The following is a 12,983-nucleotide window of genomic DNA, read 5'->3' as shown; positions in this document are numbered from 1 at the left end:
ATATTTTATTCAAAACCCACGAACATGCAAAATGATTGAACGGATCACGCGAGGTCGAAATGCACCATGCATGACAGAGACAATATAAGAGCCTCTATTTTAATCACAACTCACAACCGTGCAAAAATGTTAGAACGGATCTAGACGTTTCTACTCGGCAAGGTGGTTAATTAAGCGCTGAAGAATCAGCATGCAACCTGACTGAACCAAGGCTCGCAGAATGAGCATGCAATCAAATTGGAAGCAAAACCTTAACCTCGACGAAGCATAGTAGTAAGGTTCCTGAACCAGCATTTGGCACCGGCGTGTCATTTTCGATCCGCTGATCAGATTAAACTCATACTATAGAAGGATATAATAAGATTTCCACATACTCGTCGATGATAAGCGGAGGCCACGTTACCAGGGAAGGCTGATTGCCGTCGTCCTGCGTTTGCATGCGTCGGCAACGGCGTCGAAGCCAGGTTCCTCCTCCGTGGCCGTAAACAAACTCAACTCAAACTGAGATCTCTACTGCTCAGATCACGATCAAAATGTAAACAAAATATAAACAAATAATCACGATCTACGCACTATGCAACGATGAGAGTATGCCAGGTTATTACCAGGGGGAAGGCTGCTTGCCGTCGTGCGTGCGCACCCGTCGGCAACGCCGGTGAAGTCAGCTTCCTCCTCAACGGCGTCGAAGAAGCTGGCTTCCGATCCTCCTCTGCGCGAACGGCCGCGAGTTCACAATGCAACGAGGGAAGGATCGAGGGATCTCGCAACTACTAAGGACACCGTAATTATATGGTAGGAATATGATGGTACAAATTAAGGAACAAATGACGGTGTGGTCTTCCTGAAATTAGGCGACTTGTTTGTTACGAATCGAAGGAAAGTAATCGCAGGAATTCACGCATGGGCGTATGGCGGGCACCAAACGAAGAAAAGTAATCGGAGGGATCCACGGGCGGGTAAGGAAAAAGCGAGGTGTCAAAATAATTTTAGTTTTAGCGAAATCGTTTTCCTTCGAAACAAAATAGATCTCCACGTCAAACTTTTAGGCCTGGCAAGTGGGGCCACTACGAGGAGGATTGTGGCCTAATCTAAACGAGAATGATTTTTAATTTTCTCGTAAAGATATATGTAAAAAAAATTAAAATCTGACTTCTCTTAAAAAAAAGATGTCCGCGTTCTCTGTTTCCTCTATTATTTGTAACCTTACCGTACATAATGTCGCGACGTCGCAGTCAGAAAATTGAAATGTCCCTCGCAAAAAAAAAAAGAAAATTGAAATGTTGCCGACATTTGTCACCTATTCACCCATTTGTAACGTGATCATGCACAAACGTTCCTGCCAATAATTCAACCCGACCTGATCCAAATGCAATTGATTGAAACGCACCCTTCCAGCCAGCAGAAACGATCCACCCGGTTCCGCTGAGCTCAGATCAGTTTCAGCCTGCCATCAATCAATGCGTGACGCAAGCCGAGACGGGCCCACAGTATAGCCTACGTGGCGACGGCCGCGCCACTCCTCCCGCCACGTGTCCCCCAAACCCCCTCCAGTTAAATCCAGCACACCGCGTCACCTACCCCCAATCCGCTCTTCCCCTCGCCGACGCCGACCGGCCCAGTTGCATTGACTCCCCCCACCGCCACCACCAATGGATGTGGACGAGCCCGCCAAGCCCGCCGCCAACGGCGAGGCGGCCCCCTCCTCCGGCGCTCGGCCCGTGGACGTCGTCTCCGGCGGCGGCGGCGGAGAGGAGGACACGCTCCCCGGGGTGCTCCGCGGCTTCGTCGACGGGGTCTGGTCCTCCCCGGGCGGCGGCGGCGGCGGCGGGGACGAGCCGCTGCTCAGGCGGCTCCGGGCGGCGTCCTGCGAGGCGGCCCCGCGGCTGCGGGGGGCGTCCAGGAACTCCGCGCGGGACCTGCTCGAGTGGACCAGGCGGGGCAGCGGCCTCCGCGCCATCCTCGTCATCTCGGTGAGCAACCCCCCGCGTGCCCCGTTCGCTGGCCCCGTTCCCTGATCCGTCCAGTTAGCATAGGCTTTCTTGCCTTGTTTGCTAATTTTGGCTCGATTTTTGTAGTTAGTGTGCGCGACCTGAATTAGTAGTGACAATCTTGCTCTAGATTTGTGGTCTTTGACTGGTAGGAATGTTACCATGCCACAGTTGTCAACTTGCCTGCTGCAATTCTAAATTATCTTATTATGTAAGTTATGTCGAGAGAAGTGAAGAATTGGCTATATTATAAGTTTTACAGGTCAAAGTACATGGAGAATTTATTGTCAATAATAATAACTGAACCCATCGGAGCCTGATTTGTGCGTGATTATCATAATTTGAGGTGGCATACCTGTAGTTCTTACATACTGCCCTTGATTACCATCTGCTTTTTAGGAATAATTGAATTTGCTCAGGTATTTGATTTAGTTATCCTCAATTCATCTGTTCCTGACGTGGCAGGTTGGGACCATCACGCTTGTAGCGTTGACTGGCCTCCTGATCTTCATGTTCTTCCTGCTGGTTGCGACTGCTAATGCCGTCGTCGTGTCAGTCCTGATGTCACTGGCGGCTGCTGGAGGATTCTTGGCTATCTTCTTTGCTTGCTTAGTTGCAGTGTATGTCGGAGCAGTATCAGTTGCTGCTTTCGCCATTTCTGCCACGGTTATCTCAGCAATTGTTGGAGTAACGATTGCTACTGGTAAGTCATCTCTCTTTCCATATTAAAGATTGATGTGCTGTTGACATGTTAATGCAAACCACCTTCAGGTGTAACGGCCTTAAGACTTTACCTGCAAACTAGTATTGAATACCGTTCTGCATTTCTGCATCTGAAGTTAATTTAGTCAATGTTAATAAGTTGAATATACGACAAACAATTATTGTTTACTGAATTATATCAAATTATTACTCTTGCCTGTGAAACGAAATTAGATTAGAAATAGATACTCCTGTACTTTCATGGCTGACTTTAGTAGCGGCTACTGTCACTGGGTTGCCTATGTGTGCTCTCCTAGAGAGCAATAGGATCGTGCGCTAAATTGTATTTCAACAATTTAGAATGAGTTTGGTCAATGTTGTTACCCTTTCCTTTGAATAGTTTAGAAGAATAACTACAAATACCAGAAAAAAAGAAGAAAGGAAAACTATGCATATTGTGCCATGCCATTTCAGTGAATCATTCAATGCAGATTGCAGAGTTTACTTTTGCTCTATTTCCTAATATGTTAGGACAATCATGTAGAGGGCTTGTACTAGTCCTTGAAAAGTTGAGAAACTTCTTCACAGTATGTTCGAAAAACGAGTGTCAGCTAGAAATTTTAAAGTTCAGGAAATTTCACTGTGAAATGCAAAGACTTAAGCTGGGTCCTGCTTTAACGCATAGTCAGCCTTTAAGATGTGGTGAAAAGTATGAACTTGCAAGATGAAAGAATTTCAATAACAACATAAATGGAAGGACAAATATCAGCAGAAAGTTATCGAACTGAAGTACTGGAAAACTATGAATGCAACAGCAATAGTTTAAATCATGTGATCAATTAGGTTGGGGAGATCAATTTACAGCCATTGCAGTGATTATCATCTTACATCTCTTTGAGCCCCCCAAAAGAAAAATATTGCATCTCTTAGATGTTACTTTATGTTAGAGATTTTTTTGAAAGTTAAAGTTGAAACTGACCAATAGTCTAGAATCTGCTGTCAATTTCATCTTTTACCTTTGGGAATGCCAGTCAGCACAATGTTACATACATAAATTAAAAGAGAATAACTAGGCATGAAACTAAATTGGGAGAATGGGAATAAAGCGGCACAACTTTTGCAAAAATAGCTGCAGTTTATTGTTCTCATCAGAAATCTCATGGAGATCATGATTCTCCATACCTAGAAATGTAAGAGCAGAATAATCTGTTTTGACAAAGTAGTTTCCTTGCAGCGAGAATAATCTACTATGAGAAACAGTATGTTGGGACAACAAGTGTCAACTAGAAAGTTTAAAGTTCAGGAAATTTCACGGTGAAATGTAAATACTTACACTGGATCCTTGTTAAGTTCACAGTCAACCTTAAAGGTTTGGTGAAAAGTATGAACTTGCAAGATGACATAATTTCAGAAAAAAAAAGAAATGAAAGGATAATATCAGCAGAAAGTAGAACTGAAGTACTGGAAAACTATAAATGCAACAACCAAAATTTAAATCATGTAATCAAGTAATTATGTGAGATCAATTCACAGCCTTGGCACTCATTATCATGTTTCATCTCTTGGATCCCACAAAAGGGAAAAGTTTCACCTCTTAGATGTTACTTCATGCTAGACATTTTGAAAGGTAAAGTTGAAACTGACCAGTAGTCTAGAATCAGCACGGCATTACTGACATAAATTTGTGGAGAATAGGTAGGCATGGAACATAAATTTGTGGAGAATAACTAGGCATGGAACATAAATTTGTGGAGAATAAGTAGGCATGGAAATAGATTGGGACAATGGGGAATAAAGTGGCATAACTTTAGCAAAAATAGCAACAGTTTAGTATTCACATCAGAAATTTCATGGAGATCGTGATTCTCCATATCTAGAAATGTAAGCACAGCATAATCTGTTTTGACAAAGCAGTTTCCTTGCAGCCAGAATACTCTTTTCTCAGATTTGTTAGGTCCAAAAGCACATCTCCACCTCCCAAAGAACCTGTTCGCATCACGTGTGCTGTGCTAATGTTCAGAAAACACATCCTACTGCAGGCTGGGTCGGGTTCTTCTGGATGATCTGGTTCGCCGCGAGGAAGAGCATGGACCTGACGAAGCACTCCATCGGCGCGACGAGCTCGGCGATCCAGTCGTACTCCGCATCCCGGCACGCGAACTGGAAGCCGGTAGACTGATGCTGAGGCTACCTCCAGCTTTGGTTACGCCCTGTATGGAGCCTTTGGTCTATGTGAATTAGAACTACGGACACTGCCAGTTTGTAAGAGGTTTCTCTCGGTGACTCGGTGTGTAATATAGCTCTGAGCTTTGGCACCTTGTACGTGTGCCATGGCGGCCAGTATGTGCTGTGAAGTAGGTCAAGCAGATGAACTTGTAGTGAATACGTGTGCATACAGCTCTGTGTTTATGCTGTGAGGAAAGGGTGTTTGGTTCCTTAGGTAAGTTTGATGGTTTGCTTGGATAATTAATGATAACTAATCTTTGGCAAGATTTGATTTTTAGGCTCCACATGTTATAGAGATAAAAAGTGTGGTAAGGTTCTTTTTGCCATGGCAAAGTGTGGCTTCAAATTTCTTTGCCACACCTTTTGTGACTTGCCATGTTTGCCAAAGGTCAGGACATCATAAATGAATAAATGAATCCATTTTTTTGGTTTGGAGGATGAGGATGCCGAGACTCTGAACGGAAGAAACCATTTCATCGCAATTCACACAAAGATCGATCACTGTCACTGCATTATGCCGATCAACTGATCACACACAGGTATGTGTACACAACAGAACAGAACATTGCATATTCAGAGCAGAGTCCCATGGGAATGGAACTCTGGATATCAGTAGGTCCGGTCGCGTCCGACAAGGGAGAGGAGGAAGGTGCGGTAGTTGCCGGACGTCTCGGAGTGGATGGCGTCGGGGAGGGAGCGCTTGTACATCCTGTGGTACTCGGCCTTGATGTACTGCATGTCCACCTCCGCCCGCGTCACCACCACCCGGATCAGCGCCGAGTCGCTGGTGCCAAGCCCTTTCATCGCCTTGTGGAGCACCTTGGCGAAGTACCTCGCCGGGCTGTCGGCGGCGCACCGGAGCACGGTGAGGAGGCCGAACCCGAAGTTCCCCGACGTCTCGCCCTTCACCGCCTGCTCCAGCGACCTGTCGTACATGTGGTGGTACGCCCGCGCCACCGCCGCCAGGTGCGCCCAGCTCCGCTCGCTGAACACCCGGATGAAGGCGCGCTCGTCGGTGCCCAGCCGCCGCTCCCCGGCCTTGAAGAGCTCCCGGGCGTCCAGCGCCGCCAGCGACGGGTCCACCGCCGCCGCCCCCTCCGCGCGCGGGATCGCCAGGTACGCCAGCAGGAGCCGCTGGTGGTCGCCGGAGGTCCGCTCGGTGACGTCGTGCTCGACGTAGCAGCCAAACCGGGCGCGGTAGGTGTGCCGGATGATCTGGAGCTGCGAGGGGGTTCGGGAGCAGACCACCTCCGTGGCGGCGCGGAGGTCGGTGACGTCACCGGTGAGGGCCTGCTTCAGGATGGTGGCGTCGCGGGCGGCCGGGTCCAGGAGCCACAGCAGCATGGCGCGCTTGTGGTGGCCGCTGAGCTCGGAGGCGATGCGGCGGGCGAGGTCCTGGTTGAACACGGCGCGGTACTCCTGCTGGATCAGCGCGCGCTGCGCCGCGTCGCGGTGGGCGAGGATGTTGATCACCGTCGTGCTGTCGCAGCCGAAACCTTTGAACGCCCTGTGGAGGTCGATGGCGTCCTGCCGGGGCCACGTCGGCACCGGCGGCACCGTCAGGCTCGCCATCCCGCCCCGCTCCTGTGTGTCGCGCGCGGCGCTGCTCGTGCTCTGCTCTCTCTCCCACGGGTGCGCGGGCGATCAGCGGCGCCGGCTCCTGTGATAGATGGCCGGGTCCTCCTCGCGCGCTGGGCTTTTATAGGGGGAGATGACGCCATTGTTGGCCCGCGAGGGGAAGATGCCGGTCACGGCCGCGGGGATGGTCGACCGCGTCGGAACGACGCGGGCGGTGGGCGCCCACCTCCGCCTCCGGCCCACGCCACTATCACGGAATCGCCGGGAGGCCGGAGAAGAAGATGGATGCCTGCTTATCCAGAGCATCTCCTTTTGCTTTCGGTTGATGCTTGCTTGACGGACCTCCTGTCCGGCGGCCATGGAATGCTCGCGGCGACCAAAGCTGCAGCGCTACTCGTCGAGGGGGCATCCTTGTTGTGATTGAGACGGACGTGTCGGGCACGTGATACACGATGGATTCGTGAATGTTGGGCCGCCTCTCGGCTTCTCCGGCTTCCACGGGCCTACAGCTAGGTTGGGCTGGGCTGAAGATTGGTTACAGCAAGCCCAAAATTAATGCCGAAAATAAACGTAACAGAGGGTTGTCACGTAATCACCCATAAGTGATATGGATATTGACGTGACGGCTGATATGGCTGGTGATGTGGATAAAGATGATGATGTGGCTGCTGATGTGGCCAACGACATGACTGCTGATGTGGTTGATGACGTGGCAGGCGCTGATTACGTGACTGCCGACGTGGACAAAAATGTTGCATTCACAGCCCATTTGTTAATGGGTCCATTTTAGAACTAGGCCACTAAAACGAGCCATTTTTTCAGCCCACTATTTTTCCACTCGGATTCAATCCCACTGTACAGCCTATGAAAAATTCAGCCACCAAATTCATCCCATTTATCAGAATGATTAATTCCGCCCACAATACATACAAAATTTATCAACCAATCAAATACAATTTCAGATTTACATTCATGCCATGGTAATAGAAACAACAAATTATCAAATAACATTCATGTTATCATTGGTTCCAGAGACAGCAGAAGTTCCAGAAATGTACTCTTCTCCCAGAAACAGCATCCATCTCAGCTAGATTCATTGCAGATAGATTCATTGCAGACCTGCAAATTGTATATTACATGGTGAAGTCAACTGGCGCAGTACATATATGTGCGTGCACAAAATCAAATATCAGAGTACAAGTCTCACTGCACATAGTCATAACCTCAAGTTATCACTAGCAAAAACAAGTAGTCCTCGCATGAATTAAGAATACATGACCACATCTGATTATAAGTACATTACTTGAGTGCAATAATGCATGAAAAAATTGCTACTATACTGATTACTGTTCTACCAAAACTCTAGTTAAACACCTGGATGCGTAAATGAGCTAAGCTACTAAGCTACACAAGCTGCTATTAAATCATTGCTACTGCCAACACATAAGCATACCATTTTAAAGTGCAGAACAAGCTAGAACACATCATGGTCACTTACCATCTTCATTCAATTTCTTCAACAGCTGGGACTTTGAGGTCAGCACGTACATTCCAGCAGCAAATGTTTTTTTTTGGCCAATCCATGGTGAGGAGCAAACACCTGAGGATAAGCTACTGATGCTGCATCCCTAAGTGAGTTGCCCCTAAAAAAATAATACCAACAAGTGATCACAATCAGTCTCTAAATGCTCATGCAAGGAAAACAAACATAATAGTTAACTAAGACAAAGTTCTATGTAGCTCAGTGAAACAATGTTGCTCTTGTGCAACTAGTACTTATGTAACTAGCATCTGCTCTAACAGAACCTAAGTTGGAAAGTTAAAACGGTGAACAACATGTCCTTTTCCGTCATGTATATTAGATGGCCTTCATATCAGCCTAGCAATAGAGATAAGTATATGAAATATAATCACAATAGAACCTGCTTTATAAACATTGAAACCCAATAGAGCTAAGGGTTCCCATGAAAAATACATGAGGCAGCAAACAAATTGAATAGGCAAACTGGAATGACAAACTCCAGAGCAACATCACAGTGGTTACCTGTTAGCAAACATGCAAGGGAATTAAAGAGAAATACTCCTATTTTTCACATGTCTTGAGACTCTACACCAAACAAATATAGAAGCAAAGTATATAAAATATGAACTCAACGGAGCTAAGAATTTGCAAGGAAAATAGATGAGACAATAGTCAAATTGAATAGGCGACATGATCACTGAAAGTCACTCTCGGTAACTGAATAGAGCATTTAGAAGCTAAGATTGAAGTTAACCTTTCACTTGAGTTCTTAAAGCATAACAGGTAATTACAACTATGAATAGAACATCAAAAGCAGATGCATTGTTAATTTCAGACTGTCGGAAGCCTAAGAGGATTCAGACTTTGAAAGGCCTAAAAGGATTCAGACTTTTAGTGACATACATATACTTGTTCTCTTAAGCAGTACATGCATTGTTATCATCAAGTTGGATTTGTAGGAAAATTTAGTGTTGAGAAGAGAATATACCAAGGGGGGCATTACAGAGTGGAGCGTCATGGGCACATACCTCTTCCTGCCCCACAACCATGAGGAGGCCTCAACCCTGCCGCAGCTGCCTATGCTGGCGGCCGAACCCCGGCAGCCACGCCCACGCCAGGGCCCGGGCGTCCATGCCCTTTCTACTGCTGCAGCTCCGTGCCGCCCCTCGCTGCGGGGAAGACGGCCGGAGAGCAGGCCTCAGGTGCCGTTGCCCCTTGCTGAGGACGATGGTCGGGGCACTGGCGACCTCACCCCTGCAGCTACTTCCGCTGGCAACCGGAGTCCGGCAGCCACGCCCCGTGCTCCCTGTTGCTGAGGGGCTAGGGGCCGCCAGGGTGTGGCAGAACCACCCAGATTAACCCAGCTAAAGTGTACTCAACCTCGCCTCAAATGCGAATGGTCACTTTAATCGAATTAAAATGGTAGTCTGTCAGGTTTCACCCGATTAAACCACTTGTCTCGGATCGAAACAAAATATTCTCACACAAAGGCGAGTCCAGAGATTACAACAATCTAGATATTTCATTACAGGTCCCAAATTAAGTTATTACAACTCACGAGTTCAAATGCATAAAATAGAGTTTCAGAGTTCGAAGCAGCGGAAATAAAATGATAGTTTAACATCGATACAAGATACCATGGTGAAGCCTGCCATGATATCAGTCACCACGTTTCTCGCCGACCGAGGACGGGTCCCACTCGACCGTCCAACCTAGAGGGAGCTGGGTCGGCCAAGTCAGACTAGCAGCCAAGTCATTCACATCCACATTACCTGAAAAAATAGCCACAAGTAAGGCTGAGTATACTAATACTCAACAAGGCTTACCCATTAGGTGGTAGCTATTCCACCGACTTCTAGACATGCAACGCTTTTTAGCTGAGGGGTTTGTTTTGCCAAAAGCATCTAAGGTAGATCCTTACTTTCAAGTTTTAGCATCAAATTTTAGTTGATTATCCATGTAAGAACTTATTCTAAGCAAGCATGGTGAACAAGAAATTTAATTCAAGAATCAGTATTTATCATCATCCTTATTCCACTTCTTACTCAGTGCAGCATAGTGATCAAGCAGTCCCAAACTGTGAGAGACAGACGATTCGAATCGAATTTCTTAACCTTGCAAGGTGAACCTAAACCCACGACATATGCGTACCACACCGGGTCCATACATGTCAGCCGTCCCCATCAATCCCTAAGCACGTTGACAGGGTCCACTTCCCTTGGATACAAGGCCCCACGGTCCCAGAACATCGCCTACTGTGACTGTACTTGTACCCACATGATGCATCAGGGGAACCTAGTTCCAGAGAGAGTAGGGAGTATGTCCACGCCCTGGTTCAATCAGGTACTAGGCTTTCCGATCCCATACTCGATATGAGTTTAATAGTTTCAAACACTTGACCACAATCACCAACACGGTTCGACCTTAGCACATTCATCTTCTATACAGGCGGGGCAATCCACCAATTCAGAACCAATTGTCCAGCCCTGCCCGTCAACCTTATGATTTCAGCATAAGTAAACAGGCAACTCCTATAGCTCGCGAGTGACAGGAAATCACTCGACTTTTACCGTGTCCCTATTTAGCATTACAACTACTCAACTTAACATACTAGTATTCAGAACATAGGTACTTAGAATCATGCAACTAAGGTTTCAAGCAATGTCTATAAACTTAATGCACAAACATAAGTAACAGAAGTATTGCATAAGCTTTAGAAATCAAGATTATGATCCGGAGCTTGCCTTCCTGTACTAGGTTATACTGAGGGTTGTTTGAAGCTTGACTGAGGTCCTGCGTAACCTTAATCAAGCTCACTTCCACAGACAGCTCCTCCTAGACTGAGGGTTGTTTGAAGCTTGACTGAGGTCCTGCGTAACCTTAATCTAGCTCACTTCCACAGACAGCTCCTCCTCAGCTGCTGGGAGTAGTTCGTAGGTTCCGTCGGCGAGATTCGCTTCTACACGAGATGCATATGCAGTAGTTCAAGTTCCCATACTTTCACATGCAAGATGTATATCATGAATTATTGCAGAAGTGTAAAGTGCATAACGACCACATTTACCTAGACAAGAGCTAAACTCTGATTTCTCGTAAAGTAAGGTGTGTTGCAATTTAAAACTTGGGCTTGATTTGATGGTGATTGTGTACACATATAAGGTTTTGACAACTTAGATTTCATAAAAGAAAGGTGGGGGGTCATTTCAGGGTTGCTCAACATTCATTTGGAAAGTTATCCTATTTCTGAATTTTAAGCAACTTAACTTAGCATTTACCATTTTACCCTTTCCTAGTCACAAATGTTATTTTTAATTTAACTAGCTATTAAACTTGAATAAATGTTTTTGGAAGCATCTAATAAGATATGAATCTGAAATTTTTACTGAAGCTTCATAATTACGCAAGTGATCTACTATAAAAAAAATTTGAGATGCATTTCACTTTTACAAAATTTACTAAAAACCAAACAATATTAAATTGCAGAACATGAAGAATGATTTTTAACTAGAGTTTTATCATCAGTTTGGCTCCACAAATTTTACAGAAGGATTACCATCACTAATAGAGGCTACTGTAAACTTTCCAGAATTTATTGAGTAAGAAAACTATTTACCACATAAAAAGTACATTAAACCACAAGGCCAACAGTGGGCGGCAACGTGGCGGCACACGTGCGTCCCTCCCCACCACTCACTAGCCGTGTCCACGCCCCCTTGCCGTCGCGGCCAACCGCTGAGCGCCCCGGTCTGCTCCGCCGGGCGTCAGCCTCCTCGTGCTCCCCGGTGGTCCCTAGCTTACCACCGGAACTCGCTAAGCCGCCCCATACCCCTCTGCCGCTATAAAAGGCACTCCCTTCCCCTCACCGGTGCTACCCCGCCATAGCCCTCCAAACCGAAGCTCCGCTACCGAGCCTTGCCATGGAGCCCTCCCCTCCAGGCATCCCCGCCGCCTCCTAAGCCTCCCAGTTGCCCTCTCGTGCACCCCTGCAGCTCCCCGAGCAGCTTCCCGGCCATCTCTAACACCACCGGCGCCGGAGCAGAAGCCATTCCGCCGCGCCCGAAGCTCCGTCGTGGACAGCCGCCGCCGGCCACCCTCCACCCTCGACCTCCACAGTGCACCGACTCCCGGTGAGCTGCTAACCATGCCCATGGCCTTCTTTCACCCCCTCCCCGCCGGACTTCGCCGGAATCGTGCCGGCAAGCCACCGGTGAAGCCTGAGGGGCACATTGCAAGCTCCCAATTCTTTCTTGGGTCTAAGTCATAAAATACCAGGACCTTTCTGTGAAAGTTTAAAAGTTGGAAGGACCCCTCTGTAAAACGAGTTTGATCTTTTTGTTTGAAAATGGATTAAATGGCTGAAATTTTGAAAATGTGTAGAAAAATGTAGAAAAATGCTAAAAATGTAAAACCAATTTTTTTGGACTCCAGATGTTGTCTAGTTTCACTGAAAAATATTCTTGGACATGTCACTATTATGTATTTCACAATAGGATTTATTTTGTGTACAAGCCAATAAATGCCTTATAAATCCTAGAAAAATGAGAAAAATATGAAACCGCTTATGTTAGTTTACTGTTGGCATGTTTGTTCTAGTTTTGCAACTTGTGCTACTAGTTTAAGTGATGTTCATGATGTTTTATATTCAAATTCTTAAATGCTAAGTTAACCTTGTTATTAGCACAATAAATAGTGAAAAATAGATAAAAATGCAAGATAATTTTTTTAGGTTCCTGGTGTACATGACTAACTAGGAAAAATACTTGCTTCTGTGAGATAGCTAATTTACCTTGCTTAGACAGGGTTGCTGCACCCATGCCATCGCCGCACATGGTCGGAGGACTGCCTCCTGCCACCACGAGCGCTCGCCTCTCTGTTGCTGAGGGGCCGACGCTGGGGTGCGCCCCAGCGTCACTGCCTCTGCCGTCACCGGATCTGGTGGAGAGAGTGGTGGTGGAGGCGTGGCTGCG

General features: G+C 46.8%; 2 protein-coding genes across 2 annotated transcripts; one reads left to right on the top strand and one right to left on the bottom strand.

The window, feature by feature from the left end:
- The first annotated feature begins 1,580 nt into the window (after positions 1-1,580).
- On the top strand, positions 1,581-5,180 carry LOC117861117 (uncharacterized). The gene is made up of 3 exons (XM_034744608.2): positions 1,581-1,970; positions 2,454-2,691; positions 4,730-5,180. Exons 1-3 carry the CDS (start codon positions 1,650-1,652, stop codon positions 4,867-4,869), a joined length of 699 nt encoding a protein of 232 aa, XP_034600499.1. The 5' UTR covers positions 1,581-1,649; the 3' UTR covers positions 4,870-5,180.
- A 218-nt stretch (positions 5,181-5,398) lies between these two features.
- LOC117861116 (annexin D5) lies at positions 5,399-6,724 on the bottom strand. Its single transcript, XM_034744607.2, has one exon. It carries the CDS (start codon positions 6,486-6,488, stop codon positions 5,526-5,528), a length of 963 nt encoding a protein of 320 aa, XP_034600498.1. The 5' UTR covers positions 6,489-6,724; the 3' UTR covers positions 5,399-5,525.
- Between the last annotated feature and the right edge of the window lie 6,259 nt (positions 6,725-12,983).

Source organism: Setaria viridis, chromosome 6 (assembly GCF_005286985.2).
Source record: "Setaria viridis chromosome 6, Setaria_viridis_v4.0, whole genome shotgun sequence".
Taxonomy (NCBI): Eukaryota; Viridiplantae; Streptophyta; class Magnoliopsida; order Poales; family Poaceae; genus Setaria; species Setaria viridis.
This window is presented reverse-complemented; position numbering and strand designations above follow the sequence as displayed.

Coding starts and splice junctions, on each gene's coding strand:
- LOC117861117 (XM_034744608.2), top strand. CDS start 1,650: ATGGATGTGGACGAGCCCGCCAAGCCCGCCGCCAACGGCGAGGCGGCC. Junction 1,971..2,453: donor GCGCCATCCTCGTCATCTCG/GTGAGCAACCCC, acceptor CTGACGTGGCAG/GTTGGGACCATCACGCTTGT. Junction 2,692..4,729: donor TGGAGTAACGATTGCTACTG/GTAAGTCATCTC, acceptor ATCCTACTGCAG/GCTGGGTCGGGTTCTTCTGG.
- LOC117861116 (XM_034744607.2), bottom strand. CDS start 6,488: ATGGCGAGCCTGACGGTGCCGCCGGTGCCGACGTGGCCCCGGCAGGAC.